We start from the raw sequence: 26,377 nt of genomic DNA on the forward strand, positions 1-26,377 counted from the left end.
GCAAAAAGAATCTGAAAGCAAACAGAATTAGCTACTCCCATAGGTGGCAAAGTTGACTTCAAAACAAAATTATTAAGAAAAGCTAAAGAAGGTCCATGGATGGTATTATGGCTTACTAGTACACTACTTGCCAGGCTACACAAGGCCCAGAGTCCAAACTCTAGCAAAGAAAAGAAAGATGGTCACCACACACTAATAAATAGAATAATCAACAAAGAACATATACAACTGTAGATATACATGCATCAAATATTGGTACACATAATTTCATAAAACAAACACCACCAACATAAATAGACAAGTAGATACAGATAAAATCATAATAAGCAACTCCAGTAACTCATTGCCAACAGCAGATCTCATCTAGGCAAAAATAGTAAAGAAATCAGTTAAACTATAATACAGATAAAATGAACAAAAACATAGACATCTACAGGATATTCTACCCAACAGCTGTATCATGCAAATACTTCTCAGTAGCCCATGGACTTTCTATAAAATAGGTTATATTTTAGGCCATATGAATTGTAAGGGGGCCAGGCATGGTAATATCACAGCACTCTGGAAGCAGAAGCAGGCAGAGTTCTAAATTCAAGACTAGCATGGTCTATATAGCAGGCTGTATAGTTAGACCCTGTCTCAGTTAAAAACAAATGAACAAACACCCTTTGGTGCTGAAGAAATGGCTCAGCAGTTAAGAGTACCGGTTGTTCTTCCACGAGGCCAAGGTTCAATTCCCATCACCTATGTAGCAATTCACAAGTATCTGTAACTGCAGTTCCAAGAAATTCAATACCCTTGCCTGATCTCTGCAGGCAAAACATCCATACACATACATATAGATTTTTTTTTTATTTTAAGAGGGGCTGGAGAGATAGCTCAGTGGCTAAGAGTGCACTGCTATTACAGAGGACCTGAGTTCAATTCCCAGCACCTATGTCAGGGGGACCACAATTGCCTGTAACTCTAGCTCCAGGGCATCCATTGGCACTGTTTCCAAGAGCACCTGTGAACACATACAGATACAAGGTTATTATTCTGTCACCCACAGAAATGCCTTTACACACACACACACACACACACACACACACACACACACACACACGATACTGAGGCAGAAGATTCCTAAATTCAAGGCCAGCGTTGACTACACAATGAGTTCATGGCTAGCCTTACCAAATGAGTGAGACCCTATCTCTCAAAATATAAAACAGAAAGACAGCTGCTAATATAGGTCCATGGTAGAGCCACATGGGATATACACTGCCCTAAACTCAGTCTGCAATACTAGAGGAAGAATTTCTCTAAACATGGTGAGACAAGTGTCCACACTCATTATAATAACAAAATAATAAAAAAAAAACCACTGGCAGCTGGGCATGGTGGTGTACATATTTAATCCCAGTAAGTCTACCATAGCAAGTTCCAGGCCAGCCAGAACTACATGATGAAATTTTGTCTCTAAAATGTAAAAAATTTAAAGACAAAAAAAGTCAGTGAAGAAGGGAAACTTCCCAGGGTGACTCCTAGAATTTGAGGATGAGAAGAAAGAAACAAGAAGTGTGAGAAGCTGGAGAATGTATAAAGGAAAACAGTTCTTCCCTTATAGGCCCTTCTGCAGTGACAGGCCAGTGAACCAACAGAATAGTCCTATCACAACTCACTCAACCACAAATGGCTGGGAATGCATGACAAGTCAAAATTTTTTCCTTTTCCCAGAGATGGGAGCAAGACAAACAGATCCATGGGGTTTCTGGGTACCTACTCCAGCCAACTTAAGTGAGTTCCAGGGCAACGAGAGACTGTCTCAAAAAAAAAAGGTAGATGACACTTGATATAACATTATATACAGCACTGCTATTCTAACATTAGAGAGAAAGGAATATATATTCTTAGGAAAATATTAGAAAGAAATACATTAAAATATTGTTTGTAGGATTAGAGATAAGGTTATTTTATTTTACAATTTTCCTTTATCCAATTTTAATTATATTTTAATTTTGTGTGTGCATGTGTGTGTGTGTGTGTGTGTTTGCATTAAATGTTTAAGAACACACATGCATGCTACCCATGTGTATGAGCGTGGAGGACAACTTGCAGGGGTCAGTTCTCTCCTTCCACCATATGGGTCCCAGAGATTGAACTCATGTTTAAGGCTTGGAGAGGGGTGTCATTACCCAATGAACCATCTCACCAGCCCCTCATTTTTATGCCTATCATTTTAAAATGAATTTTCTGCTTTTACAGGTTTAATTAACATTGCTCCTTTTGTGTGTGGGCAGGTACGTGTGAACACCTTTATTTTTGAGACTGCGTCTTTCATTGAGTCCCGTGCCTCCCATATTAGACTATTCACCCATCTGTGCCTCTCCAACACTGGGATTGAGGCACACACCATGTGCCTGGCTTTTGACATTTTCATGGGAGTTATGGTAATCAAACTCAGGTCCTCTTGTTTGTACATCATTTTACCAACATAAATATCCCCCAAATCCACATTCCTCCTTAATTATGTATAAGGGATTTGCCAAGTACATTTGAAAAAAATAGACAATCAATGAAAATAAGTAAACTTTAAGAACTGAAAATAATGTAGCAAGTAGATAATGACTTTCTGAGGCAACGTTTATAATGAAGTATTCATCAGCTCTGAATTCCCAAACCCTATTTACAGTTGATGTGGCTGTGCCAAGGTTAATCTGCTTCATTCTGTTAAACAGAATGACCATCCCTGTTAAGACCACACTGATGATCAACAAGGTCCTAATGTAGGGATTATTTGCTGATTTCAGTCCACAGATATTATTTATGTGGCCTATACAACATTTCTAAAAAAAAAAAAAAATTCAGTTAATTGTCAATCAAGGGGTTTCTCATAGAAATGCAAGTTTCTAGTTTCTCTTGAAAAGTCAAAGTTTAGGGGCTGGAGTGACGACTCAGTGGTTAAAAGCCTATGTTGCTTTTGCAGAGGACTCAAATTCACTTTCCAGCACCTACATAACAGCTCACAACTTTCTCTAACTCCAGTTCCAAGATATTTGATGCCCTCTTCTGGCCTCTCCTGGCAATAATGAATGTGGTACACTTACATAACATTCTGGCAAAAGATTCATGCACATAAAATAAAAATAAATAAATCTGAAAAAAGTCACAATTTAGTCACACCCAGCTTCCCACTAACACGTGGCAGCAAGAGACCACAGCTAAAGAGCAGGTATCCTCTTTGAACAGGTAAGGTGCACTCCAGCTCACCAGATAAGCCTTACCGCACAACTGTCTCTCCAACTCTTATGTAAGTTTCATTTTGTTGCTCCTTCTCTGTATGGAATTAGGAACACCATGATATTCTTTCAGGAACAAATGTTACATCCAAAGCAGGAATATTAAACAGACTAAAAGGATCACATATTTGCAGGGGGTAGGGAGTAAATGTATTTCTTTGTTGAAATTTAAAAATGTTTTAAACAAAATTAGAGTATATTAATAAAACATTTCTATATAGATTTATGTGCAGGCATACCAGGCACTGAGCCTACAGATTCATGCATGCTACACAAAGTATCCACCATGGAGCTATACTTTTCTTATAACTATATTTTTACAGGTATCCCCAGAACTATATTTTTACATGTAAATAAAATATGTCTATTGTAGAATAATCTTTTTGTATACTGTGGAGACGTATCACTTGGATTGATTTAATATAAAGCTGAGCAGCCAATAGCTAGGCGATATTTCTGGAGCAGAGAGGATGCTGGGAAGAAGAGGAGACACCATGAGATAAAAAGCAAGCAGAATGGGCAATACAGTGATGAGGCAATAAAGATATGAGGCACAAGTAAATTAATAGAAATGCATTAATTTAACTTATAAGAGCAAGTTAGAAACAAGCCTAGGCTATCGGCTGTGCTTTCATAACTAATAAGTTTCTGTGTTGTTATTTGGGAGCTGGCTGGCAGGACAGAAAGACTCACTACATATGGTATCCAACGTCCAGCCATGTATTTCCACATATGATGTGAAAAAACTTTAAAAAGGTAACAAACATTCAAAAACAGAACCAAATGAGCTTTCTACAGTCTCTTGCGCAGGCTAAAGTGCAGAGACATGTCTCCCAGCCAATGCCTGAGGGCTTGAGCCATAAGCTGTATGGTGGCTTAAGATTTTGTTCATCAAGGGGGCAGCCAAGAGCATGACAGGGAATCCCTCAGAGACAGCTAACCAGAACTTGTGGGAGCTCATTGACCCTAGACCATCAGCTAGGGAGCCTGCAGGGGACCAACTTAGGCCCTGTGCATGTGAATGACAGGTGGTTAGCCTGGTCTATTTGTGGGACCCCGGCAGTGGGACCAGAATCTATCCCAGGTGCATATACTGGCTTTTTGGAGCTCATTCCATATGGTGGGATACCTTGCTCAGCCTCGATGCAGGGAGGATGACCTTAGTCCTGCCTCAACTGAAAGAGACAGGCTTTGTTGACTCCTGATGGGAGGCCTTATCCTTACTAAGGAATGGGTGAGGGATGGGGTTAGAGGGAGGTAGGGGAACAGGGAGAGGGAACTGTTAAAAAATAATAAAAGTAAATAAATGTTTAAAAATATTTTGCTCATGCGGACAGAAAAGGTTACAGATACACAGTAAAGTAGGTTAATATGGGGGAAAATAACCTCTAAACAGATTTCAGTATATTTAACAATGTATGTAGGCGTAAGAAAAAAAGAAAAGGGGTATAGAACAGTCATAAAAATAATTAAATAGTTTAAAAATAATAGGATAAGTGCTTTAAAGTAAGTGTAAATTAATTAAAAAAAGAATAAGCCATGTAGAGATAGGAAATATACAGGGAATCTGGGTCCTGTATATTATTGTGCTGGCTTTGAATTTTTTGATTGCTGATAAGCAAATAACAACTGCTAGAAGAACTGTGAAAAGGACTGTGTAAATAAACCCACCTAGAAACTTAAGACTGCCTTCACTTTAAAATTAAATTCAAACAACATTTTGCTTTTGGGAAGAGGTTATGCTTTTGTTTCCACAAAGGCTGTGGATTTGTTCAAGGTTACTAGAGAGCAGATTAGACAGGGGAAGACCCCCCCTGAAAATCCTGGTTACAGACATAAAGAAATAAACCTAAAATAACTACAAGAGGTGACATATATTTTACCTGCTCAAACATAAAACAAAAAGTCATCTTTGGCTGGCTTGTATACAATACATAGACCATACTTGTGTTAATGCAGGTATGGATCATCTTTTTGGAAGTTTATGTGTTTTCAGAGCAAGGGAAACAAACGCCAATGAAAATGGGTGGCTCAGATGATCCAGCCTCTCAGGAGTGCCTCTGTTAAATTTTCTTCAGATTTCAGTTGATTTAAATTATAAGAGCAACTTAGAAATAACCCTAAGCTATCAGCCAAGCTTTCATAACTAAAGATCTCCATGTGGTTAAAAGAACATAGAATAAAACATATGGGTTGATTTAAGCAAGTTAGAAACAAGCCTAAGCTATCAACCAGGCTTTCATAACTAGTAAGTCTCTGTGTGGTTATTTGGAAGCTGGCAGGTGGGACAGAAAAATCCACATACAGCCTAACTCAAGAAGACATATAACAAAAATACAGTTTTACTTCTTTTCATTATGTGTTTTAATAATGTTAAGTAGTCTGGAAAATAAAGATAGCGATGTTCAGTTCCTCAAGAAATTAAACAGAATTACCGGATAATCTAGCAATTCCACTTCTATATATGTACTCCAAAATATTAAATAGTGTCCCCAAAAGTATATTTGCATACCCATGTTCACTGCAACATCATTTACAATAGTCAAAAAAAATGAAAGACACACAAATATCCATCAGTTGAACAGATAGTGTGTGTGTATATGTGTGTGTGTGTGTGTGTGTGTGTGTGTCTACATCCATATATACAGCGTGTCTGTGAAGTGTTTAAGTAATATACACACACATATATTATCCAGTCTTTAACAGAAAGGAAATTTAAAAACATTATATTGCACAGATGAATCTCAGGGACACTGTGCTGTAAGAGTAAGGTTTTTCCGCCAGCCTGCTGCTGGTCTTGTTCCGCCGCCACGCCAGCCCCAATAATACACAGACTCTGTGCATTTGATATAATGCTGTTGGCCAGTTACTTGTTTCTTATTGGCTAGCTCTGTCTTAAGTATTAACCCATTTCTGTTAATCTAATATTCCCACGTGGTTATCTTACCAAGAGCTGGCTGGAGTCCTGCTCTCTCCAGACTCTCCATCTTGACTCTCCCTACTACTTTCTCTTTCCTCCCGTCTCCTCGTCCCACCTATCTTGCTTTCCTATTGGCCAACAGTGCTTTATTCATTAATCAGTATGAGAAACATATACAGAATGACATCTCCCATCACTGTGCTAAATGAAATCTCATTAAAGGACAAACTTATGTAAGTCCACGAATATGAGTAACTTGATAAATTCACAAAGACTGAGGGTAGTATGGGGATTGCCAGAGGCTAGGGGAAAGTAAGAATGGTTGTTTAGTGGTTATAGTTTCAGCTTTGCATGATGAAATGAATTCATGGAGTACAGAGAGGCTCATGAGGCCCCTTTCTTGCCTGATTTAAAGGCAGTTAACAGAAGTGAGGGACTCATGAGGCCCACCCCTGCCTGAGGATTTATAGACAGTTAATGGTTGCTGGGAGAGCAAAGGACATTTAATTTCAGTGATGTAAACACTGGTAAGGTATCCATGCTCTTGTAAGTAAAGCTAAATACATCAGTTCACAAATAAGAACAAAAACATGGAAATAGAGAGAAATAAACTGGAAAGACGAAAAGGGTTCAGTAGGAGGGAAACAAGAGAGGGTAATAAGGGGTGACTATGATAAAAATACAACAGATACTTGTATTAAAATAATTGTTTATAATTAATATATGCTAATAAAAATAATAACAATTTTTAAAGTTCTGGATATTGGTTGCAAACAATGTGAATAGATTCAATACTATTGAAATTCTATGTATACTGTATAGTAATTACCACAAATAAAATTAAAAATAAGATGGTGGGTTCCCCTAACCTAATTTATAATCTCACTGTTTGGTCTTTGTCTCTTGGCATCAATTCATGAAAATGTTCTAGTTAGTTCTATTCTTGTTTTAAATTGAAGTAATCAAGAAAGTACACTCTACTGTTATCAAAAAGCAAGCCTCAAGAATCATTAATGGTTATGTCTATATCAAAAGAATAGATAACACAATATACTTTACTTCTGTATATCATGTACTAGGATCATACAAGTAGTGTGGCCATAAAAGTAGTTACACTCAATTATTAGGTATTGGAACATACGTATGTTGTCAGAATTTCACCTCATAAATTACCTACTAATTGCAAAAGGAAGAAAAGTTTACCTTTTACAACAACAAGACCTGCTTGGCATATGACTAAGTAGGTAATTTCTGCACTGCTTAACCAAACACGTATCTTTTGCCCTAGTTCCAAAGGGTTAGAATAGACATAATAAAGCCAGTAGTCTTAAGTTTCAGGCAATAGAGGAACAAGTCAAAGACTATGTGGAAATATACTATATGATTTCCCTGGAACTAAAGTCATAGATGGTTTCGAGCTTCCATGTAGGAGCTGGCAACCCAACTGTGTCCTCTGCAAGAACAGCAAGTGTTTTTAACCACAGATCCATCTCTTTAGCCCCTAAAGTACTGTTAAGTTTCTTACTATTGACAACAGTATTGTTAGCACAGAGAATGTTCTTGTTCTTTTTCTAAATTATACGTTACTTTTTTTTAAATTTTGTATGTTTATGAGAGGGAATGTGCACATGAGTGCAGATAACGTCACTGCATGCAGCCCAAACTCGGGTCTCTGCAAAAGCAGTCTGATGAGCCATCTCTACCTTCTTCTTATGGGACACCTCATATAGTGTTTAGGGAATTTCCATAATGTCTATAACATACTATTATATTGTTTAGCAAAATAATGTGTGTGTTTATATACTCAAAGAAATAAATCAAGTAATTATGTCAAAACTTTATTAATTGTCTAATCCAGATTATGGGTATTCATAGTTCAATTCTTTCGGCTCTATTTTGCTTGAATTTTTAAGGTAAGAATTAGCTGTAGAAAATTATAAAGAAAGGAAAATAACAAAGCTCTCATTTTTATTTAAAGGCTACTAATGGACTTACCATTGCATTCCACTCTCTCTGCATAGTCTAATAAGTCTTATTTGCTTAGAATAATTCAGTGATCACAATAGAATAAAAAGTTATTCAACAGCCTACTGTGATGATGCATGCCTTTAATGCTAGCACTCAGGAGGGAGAGGCAGGGGGAGTTCTGTGAGTTTGATGCCACCCTGGACTACCTAGAAAGTTCTAGGACTACACAGTAAGGTCCTGTCTCAAAAGGAAAAGTAATTGCAACAGAAGTTAGGTATGGTGGAACAGACCTAACTTATCAGCACTCAGGAGACATAAGTTCAAGACCAGTCTGAGCTACTTACTTAAACCCTATCTCAAAACAAAACAAAAATAAAAGTTATTGCAACAATGACAGCACAAGCAAAGTATAAGTAAAGGCTAGAAGATAATGTCAAAATGTTCAATGTGATTAGTTTTAAGTGGTGGAACTACTAGAATTTTTTCTCATAGTTTTGCAAATTTTATCAATATTTTAGGTACATCTCATGCTTTATAATTATAAGGTTAAAAACACTGTTGTAACCTTTGAACATAAGCACTACAGAGACCACTATAAACAAACATTACTGTGTTTAATCCAAAACTGACAAAGCTATCCTGAAACAATAAATTCACTGTGAACTTTAGGAAAGTGAAATGGCTATCTCAAATACTACATTTTCTCATATATACATCTCTCAACCTCATGTATAGAAATAGGAACCATGGGTAAGCTTTAATCCTACCAAGGGTGGTAAGGAGCTTTTTATACCTGGCTTAATATGAAAATTCCAATGAAGAGTGTAATTCAACACCAGTAAAAAAGAGTACTCACTCTCCACAGACCCCTGGTACCTTCTTGCTGGTATATATCAATGAAGCTGCCAATCATGCTCCCTTGGAACAAACTTCCTTGAGCCTGCATTCGAATCTAAAAAAAAATAAAAAATGAAAACCAAAAAAACAGTTCACTCTTTTAAAATTAAGGAATATTTTTAAAACTCTGCTGTTATGATGAAATTAATTAAATTGTAACACAAAAACATAATTTGGGCCAAAGTATATTCTTTAAAGATTTTCATTAGGCCTTATCTTTTCCATAGTAGATCTATCTTTTCTGGAGTTGGACAATAGCAAGTATTCAGTAAATTATAACTAGTTTGAGCCAGGAGTAGTGGCCACAGGACTTTAAATCCGGCACTCAGGAAGCAGAGACAGGTGGATCTCTGTGAGTTCAAGGCCTGCCTAGACTGCACGGTGACTTCCAGGACACTCATGGCTACATAGTAATACCCTGCTTGAAAAAAAAAAAGTAATTAGTTTAGTAAAAAATTAGGGACTATTCAAATGCCAAAAGCCAATGTCAACATTCTGCTGGTTACAAAAATGATGACACATGCATTTAATAGAATACAGTGGAGCCATAACTTTTTCCCCTAAAGTATTTGTAGACTTCAGAAAGTATTAAAAAAATAATTGCTAAACAGAAAAGTACTGAAAAGCAGTATATATAATTCTTACCAAAAACATGCAAAGTTAAAAAAAAAACTGTAAGCACAGTAAGAAGTCTAGAGGAGCGCGAATATGCAAATATTATCACAGGTTTACCTATGAATCCAGAGTCTATAAATGAGCATTGTTCTCTTTTGAGTTCAATCCCTAGAACTTATGGTCAAAAGAGAGCTGATTTCAAAAGGTTTGCTCTGACCTCCACATATACATACATGTGCCCCCCCATACAAAATAGTAATGATGGTGATAAATTTAATGTGGGTACTAAAGAAACAGCTCAGTGATTCAGAGGACCTAGGTTCAATTCTCACAACTCACAACTCTCCTAAACTGCAGTGTCAGGGGATCCATTCCTCTTCAGGTTCGATGGGCAATAGGCACAAGCGGTACATGTGCATACAATTAGGCGAAGCACACATACACAAAAAATAAATATTTAAATTTTTAATTTAATTTCCTTCCTTCCTTTCTTCCTTGTTTCCTTCCTTCCTTCTTCTTTCTTGAAACAGGGGTTCTCTGTGTAACCCTGGCTGTTCTAGAACTCACTCTATAGACCAGGCTAGCCTTTAATTAGGAGATCCATCTGCCTCTGCTTCCTGAGTACTAGGATTACAGTGTGTGCCACCACCTGGGCAATTTCATTTTTAAAAAGAATGATAATTTATATCAGACAAATAATGATCAAAGTAACCTGCAGTTTTATATTTACGGATTTAACAAATCTCAATTGGAAAATACTTAGAAAAAATGCATTTGTACTGAATGTTATGTAGAATTTTTCCTTGTCATTATTTCTAAAATAATAATAAAATAATCATATTTATTTTGTTTATATTATAGTAAACATCATAACTAATATAAAGTGGATTTAAAATATCTAAGGGAATACACACAGATTATACACAAATACTGTTTCTTCCTATGCAAGGGACTTGAGCATGCAAAGATTTTGTTATTCACTGGGGCAAAGTCCTGGAGGAAACCCCTTAGATTGGGCTGAGTATTCTCTTATGCATCATAAACTCTGCTGTAATTGCTGTAAGGTGAGTCTCCTACTACTTGGTTTGCATTTTCCTGGATCCTTATTTGTACTTTCTCTTATCATAAGCAATGAATTTGAATTTATTCTTGTAACTCAGGACTGGAGACATGACTCTGCAATTAAGAGTGCTTATTGCTCTTCTAGAGGACCTAGGTCTGATTCCAACACCCACATGATAGCTCATAACTGTCTATAACTTCAGTTCCAGGACTCAGATGTCCTCTCCTGGATTCCAAGAATACTCTGTGCAGACATATGTGCAGACAAAACACCCACACACATACAATATTATTTTTTTAAACATTTTATTCATGGTTGTAAATACCTGTATTCTCAGTAAGGCAGGCGGACCAGAAATTCAAGGTCATTCTCTGCTACTTAATGAGTTGAAAGCTACAATGAGCTAGATAAGATTGTCTCAGAAAAACAAGCAAAAATCCTAATTTGTGGTTCCCTCGCATAGTTTAATCATACATTTAGTGCTTTATTAAGAAGGAAATTTTTACCATTTGCCAGATAAAGCTGAAGGCTGGCATTAAAGTAAGTATTTCATTCTGTGATTGATATAAACATTAAAGCAGTCCAATCACATTCTTATCAATCAGCACAAGCCAAGATATAGCACATTAAAAGCCAAAGCTCATCCTTAATAAAAACGTGGACAAGATAAGGACAGACAGAAACAGTATAATTTTTTTAACAAACTCTTTTTTGTTTTTTAAATTTATTTATTTTTATTTTATTTACATTGGTGTTTTGCCATGGGGGCCCAGTCCCTTAGAACTGGAGTTACAGAAAACTGTAAGCTGCCATGTGGGTGCTGGGAATTGAACCTGAGTTCTCTGGAAAGAGTAGTCAGTGCTCTTAACCATTGAGCCATTTCCTCAGCCCAGAAACAGTATAAACTTAAGGTAAAGCAGTTATGAAAAGAAATTTCTCAAAAAAACTGTCCCTCAATCTCTCCCTTTGATTTCCAGTTTATGCTACAGTTCCACACACCATCTGAAGATTTGGAATAGGTAAGGGATATGTTTTGGCTTTATAAAATGCAAAATGGGCTATTAGAAACACATACTCATTCTCACACCTCTTGGAGAATATAAACAGTAAGGAATCTAGAAGTCAATTCCCTAAAACTTCACAACTTTCAAAGTAAACTATAGGGGATTGCAAAGCCCAGGCTGAAAACCAATGGGTTAACGTCTATCAATTAAATTATTTTTGAACATCTACTATGAAGCATAATGTTATACAAGTTTACATATATTATATCTAATTCTCAACATCTTTATACTATAAGCACCACATTATCTTCATTTCAAAACAAGAATGAATGAGACCTTGAATAGTTAAGAGGAATTTGCCCAGGAATATAGAAAAATGTGAGACTCTGAGTTTAAGCTGTGGTCTTTCAACTCCCATGGGAGACAGCTATCTTACCTTTAGAACATCAGTGGGGTTGGCTATAGTAGATGAAATCACTCCTGACACTACCCCACAGATCACATTAATTAGGAGAGTTTCATCTGTGAAAATGTAAAATAAATAAATAAATAAAGGTTCATTTTATTCCATACTGGTTTCTCAGAGTACCTGAGACACTGTATGAAGGAAATCCTTTTCAGAGAGATGACTTAAAAATGAACTTCAAGGTTTATCCAAGTAAAGACTCTCAAATATTGATAGACCTTCCTAAATTATAAAAAATATATACATATTATAAAATGTGAACCATTATTTCATTAAAAACATTATTTTCAAGACATCATATTCTTCTACATAAATTGTCAGTATAGTACATAAATTAGAATGTGGCATTTTCTTTTCAACCACTTCAAACATATAATGCATCTGATTTTAAGTCTTTTAAAATTTTTGAGATTATAATTTATGGTTCGCTTTGTTTTGTTTTTCAGTTTTTCAAGGCAGAGTTTCTCTGTATAACAGCCATGGGTGTCCTAGAACTCAGTCGGTAGACCAGGCTGGACTTGAACTCAGAGTTCTGCCTGTCACTGCCACCCAAGTGCTAGGTATTAAAGGCATACACCACCACTGACCAAGATTATAATTTTTTCCGGAATTATAATTTAATCACAATGTTTTCCCTTCCCTTTCCTCCCTCCAAACTCTTCCATATACCCTCCTTAAAATTTATTTCCTCTTTTTTCACTAATTGTAACTACATGTTAATATGTATAAACATATATATTCCTAAATATTACCAGTTCAGTCTCTATAATGTCACTTGTATGTATGTTTTCAGGGCTGATCATTTGGCACTGTACAATCAGTTGGTATGCTCTTACCTTGGGAAGATCACCTCTTGTGCTCCCAGCTTTCTGCAGTTGCCTATAGATCTTTGTGTAAGGTTGATGCCTTGTGGGCTTTTCCCCTGTCCAGTTTGGCATATTGGTTGATATCATCCTGATCAACTTATTAAGTCTTTATATGGATAGTCAACTTTAAAAACTTAATAACCAGATGCTAAAAGATATAATCTCATGCGTAATAAAGTTATCTAAATATTAACACTGAATAGCTTTATATCTCTCCTAACCCCCATTTTGGTACAGAAGGCTTCTATAATCAAATATGAAAAAGCAGCAGTATAATTCCTGGCATTGGCTGACAAATGGAGAGACTTATACATGCTAAGCCAGCACTCTTTTACGGAATTATACCCTCAGGTCCAAAAGAAATAATTTAGAACTAGACTAGAAACAAGAAGGAAGGAATAATAGAACATATTTTTTTTGGGAGGGAGACAGGGTTTCTCTGTGTAACTTTGGAGCCTGTCCTGGCACTAGCTGTGTAGACCAGGCTGGCCTCCAACTAACAGAGATCTGCCTGCCTCTGCCTCCTGAGTGCTAGAATTAAAGGCATGAGCCACCAACACCCGGCTTAACAGAACATATTGTTCTACAGAGAAAATCCAAGCTTCACCATTCCTTCTTGTGAAGATCCTATACATGAGTAAATCCACATGAATAATCTATGAAAGGAAATTATTTTCAGGACAGAAGGTGATTCTTTCAGGATTCCCACTGAAGAGGCTCCAGAACATGCTGATACTGCTAACATGAAGTGTCTCCAGCTTCCCCAACCATCCAGGAACCCAGGCCTATGGTAAAATATCCATCGTGCAATGATCAGGCTCAAAGGGAAAAGCATACAACAACTCTGCATGTGGGTAAAGTAGCCATAAGTACAACAGCATCCAGACTAGAACAGACTAAATCTTAACTACCTATGGAAAGCTCACCCAAATTGGCATCTAGAAAATGCCTTCAAGTCCTCTAACTGATGAAGAAATCATTCATTTTCAGGACATAGCTGTTCTGGGCTTCTTCAAGAATGACAAGCTTTTTAAAGAATTATTTTAGGGGCTGTAGAGATGGCACAAAAGCTAAGAGCAATGTCTGTTCTTCCAGAGGACCAGGTTCAATTCCCAGCACCACATGGCAGCTCACAGCTATTTGTAACTCTGCGATCCAACACTCTCACATAGATATACATATAGGCAAAACAGCAATAAAACAAAAATAAGAACTAAAAAAAAGAATTATTATTTTAAGCCAGGGGATAGTGGTACATGCCTTTAATATCAGCACTCAGGAGGCAAAGGCAAGTAGATTTCTGAATTCAAAGCCAGCCTGGTCTACAGAATGAGTTCCAGGGCATCCAGAACTGTTTACAGAGAAACCCTATCTTGAAAAATCAAAAACCAAAACAACAACAAAAAAGAATTAAAATTTGGGGGGGACAAATACCATGGCCTATGTATAGAGAATTCAACTTTATGGAAGGTGCTCACTCCTTCCACTGTAGTGAGGTAGTCCTTCTGTAGCACTGACCACGCCCATTGGGGGGTGGAGCGATGGGCGGAGGTGACCTGAGGAAGGAGGTCGGAGGGGGCCAGGAAGGCGCTCTCTTTCTGGCGTGACTCGGACAGGAGAGGATCGGGTTGAATTTCCTGGTGTTCATCTGTCTAGGTTGTAAGTTATTTCTCCCTGAATAAACATCATTAACATGATATTCTTAAAGAAATGGTTTGAGATTACAGCAAACAATAAGGAACTTGTACAAACTATGGGAGACTTAGTAACAAAGATTCGAAACATTGAAAATGATAGAATTCAAAGCATAGAGACAAAGATTCGAAACATTGAAAATGATAGAATTCAAAGCATAGAGACAAGGATTCAAAACATTGAAAATGATGGAATTCAAAGCATAGAGACTAAGATTCGAAACATTGAAAATGATAGAATTCAAAGCATAGAAAATATAGAAAGAAAGATTCAGAATATTGAAGATGGCGTTGGCGAGCTGAAAGGTATAATTTGTTTAATGTCAGATACTTCAATAACCAGAACAGAAACAATGCAATGCATTAACAAACTAGCAGAAACAGCCCACTCCTGGTCGGAGGAAGCTACTAATAAGTTTAAAAAACTGGAACATCAGATAGAAAGACTAGATGACAGAATCTCTTCCATGTCTGAGGATAATGACAAGCTAGCAGATAGAACATTGTTTCTGGAAGGCAGTTTACACGCCATTCAGATAATATCTAAGGATGATAAGATTAAAAACATGGAATCATTTGTAGTTGGAGAAAGTAAGAAACTGACTGATACAATGAAGTCTCTAGAAAGTTATTTGATTCAAGAAGTTCAGACACTCAAAGAAACAATGGTGAATAGATTTCAGGCTTTAGAAGACCTTCAGTCTGATACATCAGAAGAAGAACTACAGGTAATAGGGCATGAAAAAGATTTAAAATTTTCCACACCATTTAGGGTCAGGGGAGCTTTCCCTGTATCTATTCATGAAAAGCCAGCAACGAAGAAACATCCAAAAGGTGTCGTTGCATATCAGTGGGAACCAATACGTATGAAAGATTTAAAAGGTATAAAGGAAGCAGTAGTCTCTTATGGCATGCATTCACCTTATGTGAAGCAATTAGTAGAATCATGGGCATGGAATAACAAGGTAACCCCTAAGGATTGGGATCAATTAATATCAGCTGTCCTTGAAAGCGCCTCTCAAATAGAATGGAGGGCTTTATGGAGAGAGGAAGCAAAAGCTCTTGAACTTCAGGGCTTAAAGAAAGGGTATAAAGCTCCCCAAGATAAAATTCTTGGTGAGGGTCTCTATGCTGACCCAGAAACCCAAGCTGCCTATGATGAACACATCTTGTCTCTATGCAGTACAGCAGCTTTGAATGCTTGGGATAAGGTTCATGAATTAGGAGAGAGGATAGAACCTTATACCAAGATAAAGCAAGGACCTAGAGAACGTTTTAGTATCTTTTTAGAAAGATTATCTAGGGCAGTACAATTAGAGATAGCAGACATAGATGCTAGGCGAATACTCATAGAATCTTTAGCTTATACGAATGCGAATCCTCAATGCAAACAGGTGCTTTGGCCTTTAAAAATGCGATCAGCACCCTTGGATGAATGGGTCCTATATACAGGCAACATTGAGTATAATGACAATAAGACTGAAGCATGGATAGGAGAAGCCATATCTAAAGGTCAGAGAAGATATCAAGATAACAGAGTTCCTTACTATGGTGACTTAGAAGCTTGGGTAGGAGAAGCCATCCCCAAAGGTTTGAAAAGATATCATAATGTCAGATGTTATAACTGTGGTAAGATAGGACATCTAAAAAGAAATTGTAGGCAAAGCTTCCCTAGAAGTAACACCCCCAGGAATGAATCAAACAGAAGGCCTCAGCCTTCTGGGTTATGTAGAAGGTGTGGCAAAGGCAGACACTGGACAAATGAGTGTAGATCGACCAGAGACAAGCAAGGAAACCCTTTACCATCGGGAAACTCCTTGGGGGGCCTCTCGAAGGCCCCCACGTCACAGGTGGTTCGAACATTCCCAGTCACAGTGGAAGACAATCTCCCACAGGACAATTAGAAAATTCTGTGCCTATTATAAAAACTCATACTGCTCTGGATGACGAACTAGTGACGGAAGTTGAATCAAACATGACAGAAGGAAATGAAAAACGTATATTTTGGCAAACTGCTATAAATAGTCATAGGCCTAGATTGATAGTTAAGATGAATAATAGACTGTTTGAGGGTCTGGTGGACACTGGAGCTGATGTAACTATCATATCTAATAAATCTTGGCCTCAAAGATGGCCCCTGCATGAGGTAAATGTTCAATTCTTAGGGATTGGAACCCTGGCTCAGGTAAAACAAAGCACGAGATGGATTGACTGTATAGGACCAGAAGGACAGAGAGGGAGGTTGAGACCATATGTGGCTGATGTAGTGATAAATTTATGGGGTCGTGATCTATTACAGCAATGGAATACACAGATTAACATTCCTCCTGTATTAGATAGGAACCATAGACGACCTCATGATTGTGGAAAGAATACTGTTAAGTACTATACAAGACAGAGACCAAATATCCAGGCAGTACAAAAACAAAATACAAATGCTGAACAGAGGAACCAAAAGCCCTACCTTTAAAATGGCTAACAGAGGAACCTGTCTGGGTAGGACAATGGCCTATGACCTCTGAGAAGTTAGAAGCTTTAGAAAGCCTGGTTCAGGAACAGCTAAATGCTGGACATATTGAGGAATCAACCAGCCCTTGGAATTCTCCTGTATTTGTGATCAAAAAGAAATCTGGTAAATGGAGAATGCTTACAGACCTGAGAGCCATCAATAAAGTTATCCAGCCAATGGGCTCTCTACAGCCTGGAATGCCCTTGCCTTCTTTGATACCCAAAGAATGGCCTATTATAGTTATTGATTTAAAGGATTGCTTCTTCACTATACCTTTACAAGAACAAGACAAAGAGAAATTTGCCTTCACGGTACCTAATTATAACAATTCTCAACCGGTGAAGAGATATCAATGGAAGGTTTTGCCACAGGGAATGCTAAATAGCCCCACCCTGTGCCAATATTTCGTACAAAAGCCGTTAGAAATAATTCAGTAAACAGTTTCCACAATCCATAATCTATCATTACATGGATGATATATTGTTAGCTGACTCTAAAGGAGAAATATTAGAAAAAATGTTTGAGAAAGTAAAGGAAGTTTTACCTCGCTGGGGATTACAAATTGCACCTGAAAAAATACAAAAAGGAGAGTCTATCAACTACTTAGGATATAAAATAGGTCTACAGAAAATTAGACCACAAAAAGTACAGATCAGAAGAGATCGCTACCAGACTCTTAATGATCTTCAAAAATTACTAGGAGAGATTTCTCAACTGCAAACCATAATTGGAGTAGAAGGGCATGATTTGAAAAACTTGAAAATGGCCCTAAAAGGAGATAAGGACTTGAATAGTCCACGAATACTATCAGCTGAAGCTGAGAAGGAATTAGAATGGGTAGAAAAGAGGATACTAGAAGCACATGTGGACCGTGTGGATCCAAACCTAGACTGTATTCTGGTTATATTACCATCTAGAGAATATCCTTCAGGGATTTTGATGCAGAGAGAAGATATCATATTAGAATGGATATTCCTACCACATAAACAGAATAAAAAACTGAAAACATATATAGAAAAGATCTCTGACTTGATTATAAAAGGTAAATTAAGACTTCGTCAGCTAATAGGAAGGGACCCAGCAGAAATTATAGTACCTTTAACTAATGAGGAAATTTCTTCCTTATGGAAAGATAACGAATATTGGCAGAGAGCTTGCAGTAACTTTTTGGGAACAATTAGCAACAACTATCCCAAAACTGAGAGAATCAAATTCATAAAGAAAACGATTTGGATTCTTCCACGCATTGTAAGAAAAACACCTATTTCTGGAGTTCATACATTCTACACTGATGCAAATAAATCAGGTAAGGCAGGATATAAATCAGGAAATATTAGTAAAGTGGTTCAAAGCCCTTACAATTCTGTACAAAAGGCAGAATTGTATGCCATTCTCATGGTACTTATGGATTTTAAAGAACCCCTCAATATAGTTACTGACTCTCAATACGCAGAGAGAGTCGTTTTACACATTGAGACTGCAGAATTTATTCCTGACAATACAGAATTAACTTCATTGTTTATACAGTTACAAGATACTATCAGAAAGAGGACTCATCCTATATATATAACACACATCAGATCCCATACGGGTCTGCCAGGTCCTCTAGCACAAGGCAATGATGAAATTGATCGTTTATTGATAGGAAGTGTGCTAGAAGCCTCAGAGTTTCATAAGAAACACCACGTGAACAGCAAAGGTTTAAAAAAGGATTTTTCTATCACTTGGGAACAAGCCAAGGAAATAGTAAGGAAATGTCCTACTTGCTCATTCTATAACCAAACTCCTTTACCACCAGGCAGTAACCCTAAAGGTATAAATAGGAATGAAATATGGCAAATGGATGTGTTTCATTTTGCAGAATTTGGAAAATTAAAATATGTACATCACACTATAGATACATTTTCAGGGTTTCAGTGGGCTACTGCTCTGAGCTCTGAAAAGGCTGATTCTGTTATAACGCACCTTTTAGAGGTAATGGCCATTATGGGCATACCTGCACAAATAAAAACTGACAATGCTCCAGCATATGTCTCCAGCAAATTGAAACAGTTTTTTGAGTATTACAAGATAAAGCACATAACTGGTATACCACACAATCCTACAGGACAAGCAGTGGTTGAGAGATCCAATCGTACTTTAAAAGAAATGCTCCATAAACAGGCAGGAGGAACCAAAACACCCAAACACAGATTACATAATGCTTTATTAACATTAAACTTTCTTAATGCTGATGAAAAAGGAAAAACAGCTGCAGAAAGACACTGGACAATAGAAAAAACTTCTGAACTAAATCAGCCAGTGTATTTCAAGGATGTACTGACCTCAGAATGGAAAGCAGGATATGTGTTACGTTGGGGTAGGGGTTTTGCATTTGTATCTACAGGAGAAGAAAAACTATGGATACCATCTAAGTTAATCAAGATCCGAGTTGAACAAGAGAAGCATCTTAATGAAGAGAAATGACAAGTCATCCAACAAACTAGGTCCTATGAGGTGTGCGGAGGCCTCTCAAAGGTAGGGGAAGTGTTCTGTTCTTGTTTTTACAGGAAAACAGAGAAAACCTATCATCAAACAGCCAAAAGACACTGAACATGTAGGTGCCTACAGAAGAGAAGACAGCTTTTCAGAAACAATCACTTAAGGAAGCAGAATCTGATATATGGTAAAAAAAAAAAAAAAAAAAAAAAATTTAATTGTAGTAAACTATTTCTATATAGAAATCTATTTCTCTCTATTATCTAGTATTCCTGAAGTCCCAAATTTTGTAAACCAATGCTGGCTTTGGAGTTGGATTTGGCTTTCCTTCTCTAAATTCAAGCATGTTGTTAAGATTAAATTCATGGTTTCTGCCTTAAATCAAGAAGCCAATTGGTGTAAGGCAGAAGAAACAAAATCTGGGGACTCATATCTTATGCAATTTTCTCTCTGAAATCCTAATTTTCTCACATACTTTTAATGCTTATTGTTGTCTTTCCCTAATGCATACCTTAAAACTTGAAAATTTTACTTTAATATTGATGTGTAACTTTTCCACAAGGAATAATAACGATTCCTAACAGCAGTCTTTGAACTTTCCGGAAAGAAGATGGGGCCCCACATCATCATTTCCACTTGACTCAACCTGATGCATCGGAACTACAAACATCACCCTAAAACCGGTTTGAGACTGTTTTGCTCGAGACAACTCATGACTAGCTAGCTGTAATGGTGCACCTTTTTATTACACCCTGGCCAGTTTCAAATAGAACTACAGTCAAGAATTTTTCTGCCACACAGTGACTAACTACATATGTCACAGCCAGTTCTGTTGAGAAATTTGGTTGCTAAAAATTTTCTTCCTACAGGATCCATTGGAGCAATCATCGTCCCATTTCAGCAGGAAGTAATCTTAATATGACTACGCCCCCTTTCCCTACCCTTGGAAATTTGGGATAATAGTCATCGTCTTTGGGTTGGTTTTAGTTATTTGGGATTGGGTGATGCTTACACTCGGTTTATCTTTTAGACAGGAATAGGGAATGGTGGGTAAAGGTATGGTTTAGATGGGATATAAGTAGATTAGCCTATTTCCTTGAGAATTTGAGTATGAATGAGATAGTATTTTACAGCTTACATTGTTATGTATTCCTATGTGGTAAGCTATGTAAAATTAAGTTTATATTTTGTTATATTGTGTTAAATGTTTCCACTTATAATATTTATGCACATTATTTTTTACCATATTCTATGTATGTATACTTTTCTTGTGTTCAAGACATTTTGTATATTGATACAATTTGGGATATTTATCTTGCTGCCCTTTATAGTTCTACCTCTTGTCTTGACACTTATACTCTACCTCTATTTTAGGGATTTACATGTAGGTATATGTAAATAGTTATATTGTTTAAGTATTTGTTCCTGCTTTACTCAGGAAAGTTTTAATCAGTCTTTTTAGCTAAGTTCCCGAGTATTATAGATTATCTTCACTCACATTTCCTGTACCTATGAGATTAGTCAGATATAGATGCTTAATCTTCAATCCTTCATAGACATGCAGAACATGGCATTTAAATGTTTTAATATTAGTACTCCTTTGACATGAGACACTGTTGCTCCTGACAGCACCGTGCATTTTCCCGAAAATATGTTGGACACTGTTGTTGCTCCTGCTGGAGTTCAATCTCGCCTCAGCTAATGGCCTGTTGGGCATAGAATTGCCCCCACCTTGACCACTGATTTGGACATGCAGTCCTATGTGCTTGCAGGAGACAAATATAGAAGACTGCTTGACCTTGCCAAGTCAGGGTAAGACAGCCATTCTATTTCCCTGCTGTTGTTGTGGTCTGTCAAGTTCTCTTGGCCTTAGCCAAATCTGGGTGTACCAACGTCGCTGTGAGACCTAGGGTGACTGTTCAGGTGGCTTGCTGTTTCTGTCCTTGCTGCACCGTTTTGGAAGTTGTCCATCCGCATTTCCTGTCTACTCTAGTATTGTTATTTTCCTTCTCAGGTCTTGATGAGGTTGAAGATTAAACTATCACAACTATTATTCTCTCTTCCTAGTTAGATATATTAGGTACTAGACTTACGTTTTCCAGCTTAGGACAACTCTATTGTAAACTCCATTATGCCCTCACCCTAGGACTAGATATGTAGGTCATTTTGTTCTCGATTTTCCTTTTCTTAGAGCACACTTGTTATTCACTGTTTTGTATATAGTTTTGTATTAAGCCTAAATCTTTTCTTTAGACTCCACCTTTGCATAGGTTCCAGGTAGCAAACTCAGGTCGTCACACTTGTATGAATTTACCCATTCAGCAATCTTGGCAGCGACACGGATTTTAGTTTATAGTAAAAGATAAATTTGAAGAGTAGGTGCCTCTAACTCACACATCCCCTCTGTAGGGATTTAGCCCAGGTCAATACAAGTTCACTTTATCCCTGCAGAGATTCTTTCATTCTCTGGAATCATGAGATAAATATTTCACACTAAGCATGATTTCAGCAATTCCTTTGAGGATAACCTCAAAAGAGAGTTGAGCATACTGACCTTCCAAACGCTCTACAAATAATCGCTTCAAGCTTTGGTAAATACCAATTTTGATGGTGCCATATGATGCCTGTCTTAGTAAAGCGGGAGCAATTCTGCCCAAAAAAAGAGAAAGAAAAGTTAATTTTATTTCACATGCATGTGTACATTTTACAAGTCCTTTATCCGTATCTTCCAAGCAATATAGCATGCATTTTTTTCATTCATCCATGAAAAACTGACAAAGAAAACTCATATCCCAGGTCAAAGCAAACATCAACAAAGCTAAAAGAACTGAAATTATACAGAATATATTCTCTGACCATAGTGGAAGAAACTGATAAGCATGATGCTCAAACACTTGGAAATCAAACAATACACATTAAAAACAACGTATGGTTTAGAGAAAGCTGCAAAAGAATTTTTTCAATCTATACATAAAAACAAAATTTCAAATACATCTTATAAAATACAGGAGACAACAACAATTAAAGAAAAAGATGCCAAGAATATGAGAGAAAGCAAAGAGATACATGGGAACAGGCAGAAAAAGAAAGGGAAGGAGGAAATTATATAATTATAATTCAAAAAATTAAATGTTATAAAAAATTTTCTAAAAAATACATGGGATACAGCCAATGCTGGCAGTATAGGCCTGTATCCCCAGCTGCTACTTGCAGGCTAAGGTAGAAGGATGAAGCGTTCCAGGCCTGCTTTAACTAAGAGTACAAGGCAAGCCTGAGCAGCTTAATATGACCCTCTCTTATATAAAATGTTAAAAAGGAGGACTAGGTCGTTCACAGATAGAGTATTTGCATACCATGTGTTAGGCCCTAGGTTCAATCATCAATATTAAAAAACATGGGTGGGGGACAATAAATATACAACCAAAGCATAGCTGAGACTATATAATTTATTGAGACTATATAATTTATTGTCAAATGCTTACACTAGAAGAGTAAACTCCCAAAAGACAACTTATAGAACTATGAAAAATTAATTCCTGCTATTTATAAGCCACCAAGTACATGGTACTTTGTTACTGTGGCCCAAACTAACAGTATTAATTTTTTACAAAATTAAACATAGGCTTTTTCTAATTTGGTTTGATTTGGTCTGATTTGAATTACTGCATCAGCGGAGAGGCTTATCAGGGTATAGAAACTTTTCACATAGTTTTTAAAATTTTCATATTTTGTTTACTTTTACTTTAGGTATATATGTGTATTTTTCCTACATGTTTATGCACCATGTGTATGCAGTACCCATAGAGACCAGAGGAGGGCATAAGATCTTCCAGAACTATAGTTACAGGCAATAGTTAGCCACAATGTGGGTGCTGGAAAATTGAACCCAGGCCCAAATTAAGAGCAGCCAGTGCTCTTAACTACTGAGTCATCTCTCTACCCCCATTGAATTAATAGTTTTATTAAAGTTCAAAAGATAGCAGTTCCCAGCCCAAACAAGTTTACTTAAGAAATCCATAAAATCATTGAAGAATGAACATTAATCTCACACAATCTCTCCAGAAAACAGAAAATGGAACAATTCCCCAAACATTTTGACTAGTATTACCTTGATAGCAAAAACCAGACAAAAATAGTACAAAAACCACAAACCTATATTGTTCATGAACTTAGATGCAAAAAATCCTTTAGAAAAGATGAACAAATTGAATATAGCAATATAAAAAGAGTTAAGACACTAACCGACACCTCATAGGTTAAAAAATATCAACCTTTATTTCCGAACAATTGCAGCAACATTTTTAACCCGATGAAAAAGGAAGCAATAGTGCCAAAATCTCAACCTACTTAAATTCTGCTCATAAACTGAAGATGTTCTCACTCATGCCTCCTTTGAGATTCATCCAAATTGCAGAACTATACTTTAGGAGATATAAATAGAAATAAAGCAACAGCTCAAATGATTGAAGAAGAAGAAAAAAACCAGATTACTAGATATGCATATTTCTGACTCTATTACTTGACATCAGGAAAAAATTATTGAGATTATCTTTGCTGATGAAAGAAAAAGGTAAAAGAGATGGTACATGAAATCATATACTTCAGGATGAGGATGCTTGTTTGGGATTTTTGGGGGAATTTTTTTTTTTTTGCCAAGAAAACTATATTTTAAATGAGCCCAACCCAAGATACTGGTAAAACTGATTCCCATCCTCTCAGTAATACTGGTAGCCTAGATTTAGGATGACCTAGGAAATCAGCAGCAGGGAAAACCACAAACTGGACAATAAATCATAAATTGATGGGTAATCAAAAGGTGATGAAAAAAGATTCTTCCTTTCTCCTATTCCTCATTCCTATTTAATCTGCCAGAATAATATTTTTTTCACAAAGAAAATCTTAAAGGAAGCCAGTGTTTGCCAAATCAGGAAAATTCTCACAAAAATGTATACAGCGGAATACTACTGCTTTTCCAACAGCCATAAATGAGTGTCAGAAGCCAGAAAAAAAAAAGCTTACGCTGTTATGTGTAATAGCAAGAACCTGGAAGCAACCTAGATGCCCCTCAATTGAAGAATGGATAAAGAAGATGTGGCACATTTAAACAACGGAATACTACTCAGCAGAAAAAAACAATGGAATCTTGAAATTTGCAGGCAAATGAAAGGAACCTAAAGAAACCATCCTGAGTGAGGTAACCCAGTCACAAAAAGAGGAATGTACTCACTCATATATTGATTTTAGACATAGAGAAAAGGATCACCAGCCTATAATTCACACCGCAGGAGAAACTAGGATACAAGAAGGATTCTAAGAGATTCATATAAAGTCCCTCACAGAAGGGGAAAGGGATGAGATCTCCTGAGGGTGGAGTGATGGGGAGCAGTGAGTGGAGAGGGAGCTAGGAGAAAGAGAAGGGGAGGAGAGGAGAACATGTGGGACCAGGAAGGCAAATAGATGAGAGGAGAGAGAGAGAGACAGAGAGAGAGAGAGAGAGAGAGAAAGAGAGAGAGAGAGAGAGAGAGAAATACCATAATAGAGGGAGCTATTATAGGTTACAAGAGAAAACTGACTCTAGGAAAATGTCCAGAGACCTACAAGGAAGACCTCAACTAACAATCTGAGCAGCAGTGGAAAGGCAAGGCTACCTTATATGCCCTTTCCTGGTAATGAGATTGGTAACTAACTTATATGCCATCATAGAGCCTTCATCTAGTAGCTGATGGAAACAGAAGCAGGCATCCACAGGTAAACACTGAGCCAAACTCCTGGAATCCAGTTGCAGAGAGGGAGGGGTGATGAGCAAAGGGGTCAAGACCAGGCTACAGAAACCCACGGATACAGCTGAACTCAACAAGGGGGAGCTAATGGAACCCCAGACTGATAGCTGGGAATCCAGCACTGGACTGACTCAGACCCCCTGAACCTGAGTCTCAGTTAGAAGGCCTGAGCAGTCTAAGGGACCTCAGACAGTGGAACCAGGATGTAACCCTGGTGCACAAAAGGACGTTGGGAGCACATTCCCCATGGAGAGATACTCTCTTAGCCTAGAGACAGGAGGGAGGGCCTAGTCCATACTCCAAATGACTTGACAGATTTACATGACCCCTCTTGGAAGGCATCACCCTCCCTGTACAGTGGAGGGGAATGGAATGGGAGGGGGGCCAGGGGACATGGGAGGGAGGGAAAGGAAACTGGCATCCATATGTAAAATAAGAAAAATAATTAAAAAATAAAATTATAAATAGAAGATCACTCAAAAAAAGCTTATGCTCCAATATTATCCATTTTCATATGTATTACATACAGCCAGATTAATACAAAATCCAAAGCTCAAGACTTAAAAACAGACAAAATATACAAGAGCCCACCAATACAGAATTACAAGTTGAAATGGTAAATGTGAATGGTATAAACTATCATGCAGTTGTTTGTCATATAAGGAAAGAAGCCAGACTTACCCTGAATACAGAGCCAAAATCCCTTCTTCTTTATAGATTCGGAACAAGGCATGAAACATCCCTCTATATTTTATCTCTTTGAAACGGACATCAATGCTCTGGCCTTGGACTTGCAGCCGTGTTTTAGTAAGGTCCACAGGGAAAGTGCCTATGAC

At 37.2% G+C, this 26,377-nt stretch overlaps 1 protein-coding gene across 3 annotated transcripts in view; it reads right to left on the reverse strand.

Annotated features, from left to right (window-relative positions):
• Positions 1-26,377, reverse strand: part of Slc25a14 (solute carrier family 25 member 14) — a 45,645-nt gene that overhangs the window by 11,657 nt on the left and 7,611 nt on the right. For all 3 annotated transcript variants that reach the window (XM_051178970.1, XM_051178969.1, XM_051178971.1), the window contains 4 exons: positions 26,223-26,370; positions 22,316-22,410; positions 12,185-12,270; positions 9,026-9,121 (listed from right to left, as the gene is read on the reverse strand). In XM_051178970.1, the coding sequence (XP_051034927.1) occupies positions 9,026-9,121; positions 12,185-12,270; positions 22,316-22,410; positions 26,223-26,370 (425 nt within the window). The remainder of the gene's footprint in view (positions 1-9,025; positions 9,122-12,184; positions 12,271-22,315; positions 22,411-26,222; positions 26,371-26,377) is intronic.

This window comes from Phodopus roborovskii, unplaced genomic scaffold, assembly GCF_943737965.1.
Source record: "Phodopus roborovskii unplaced genomic scaffold, PHOROB, whole genome shotgun sequence".
NCBI lineage: Eukaryota > Metazoa > Chordata > Mammalia > Rodentia > Cricetidae > Phodopus > Phodopus roborovskii.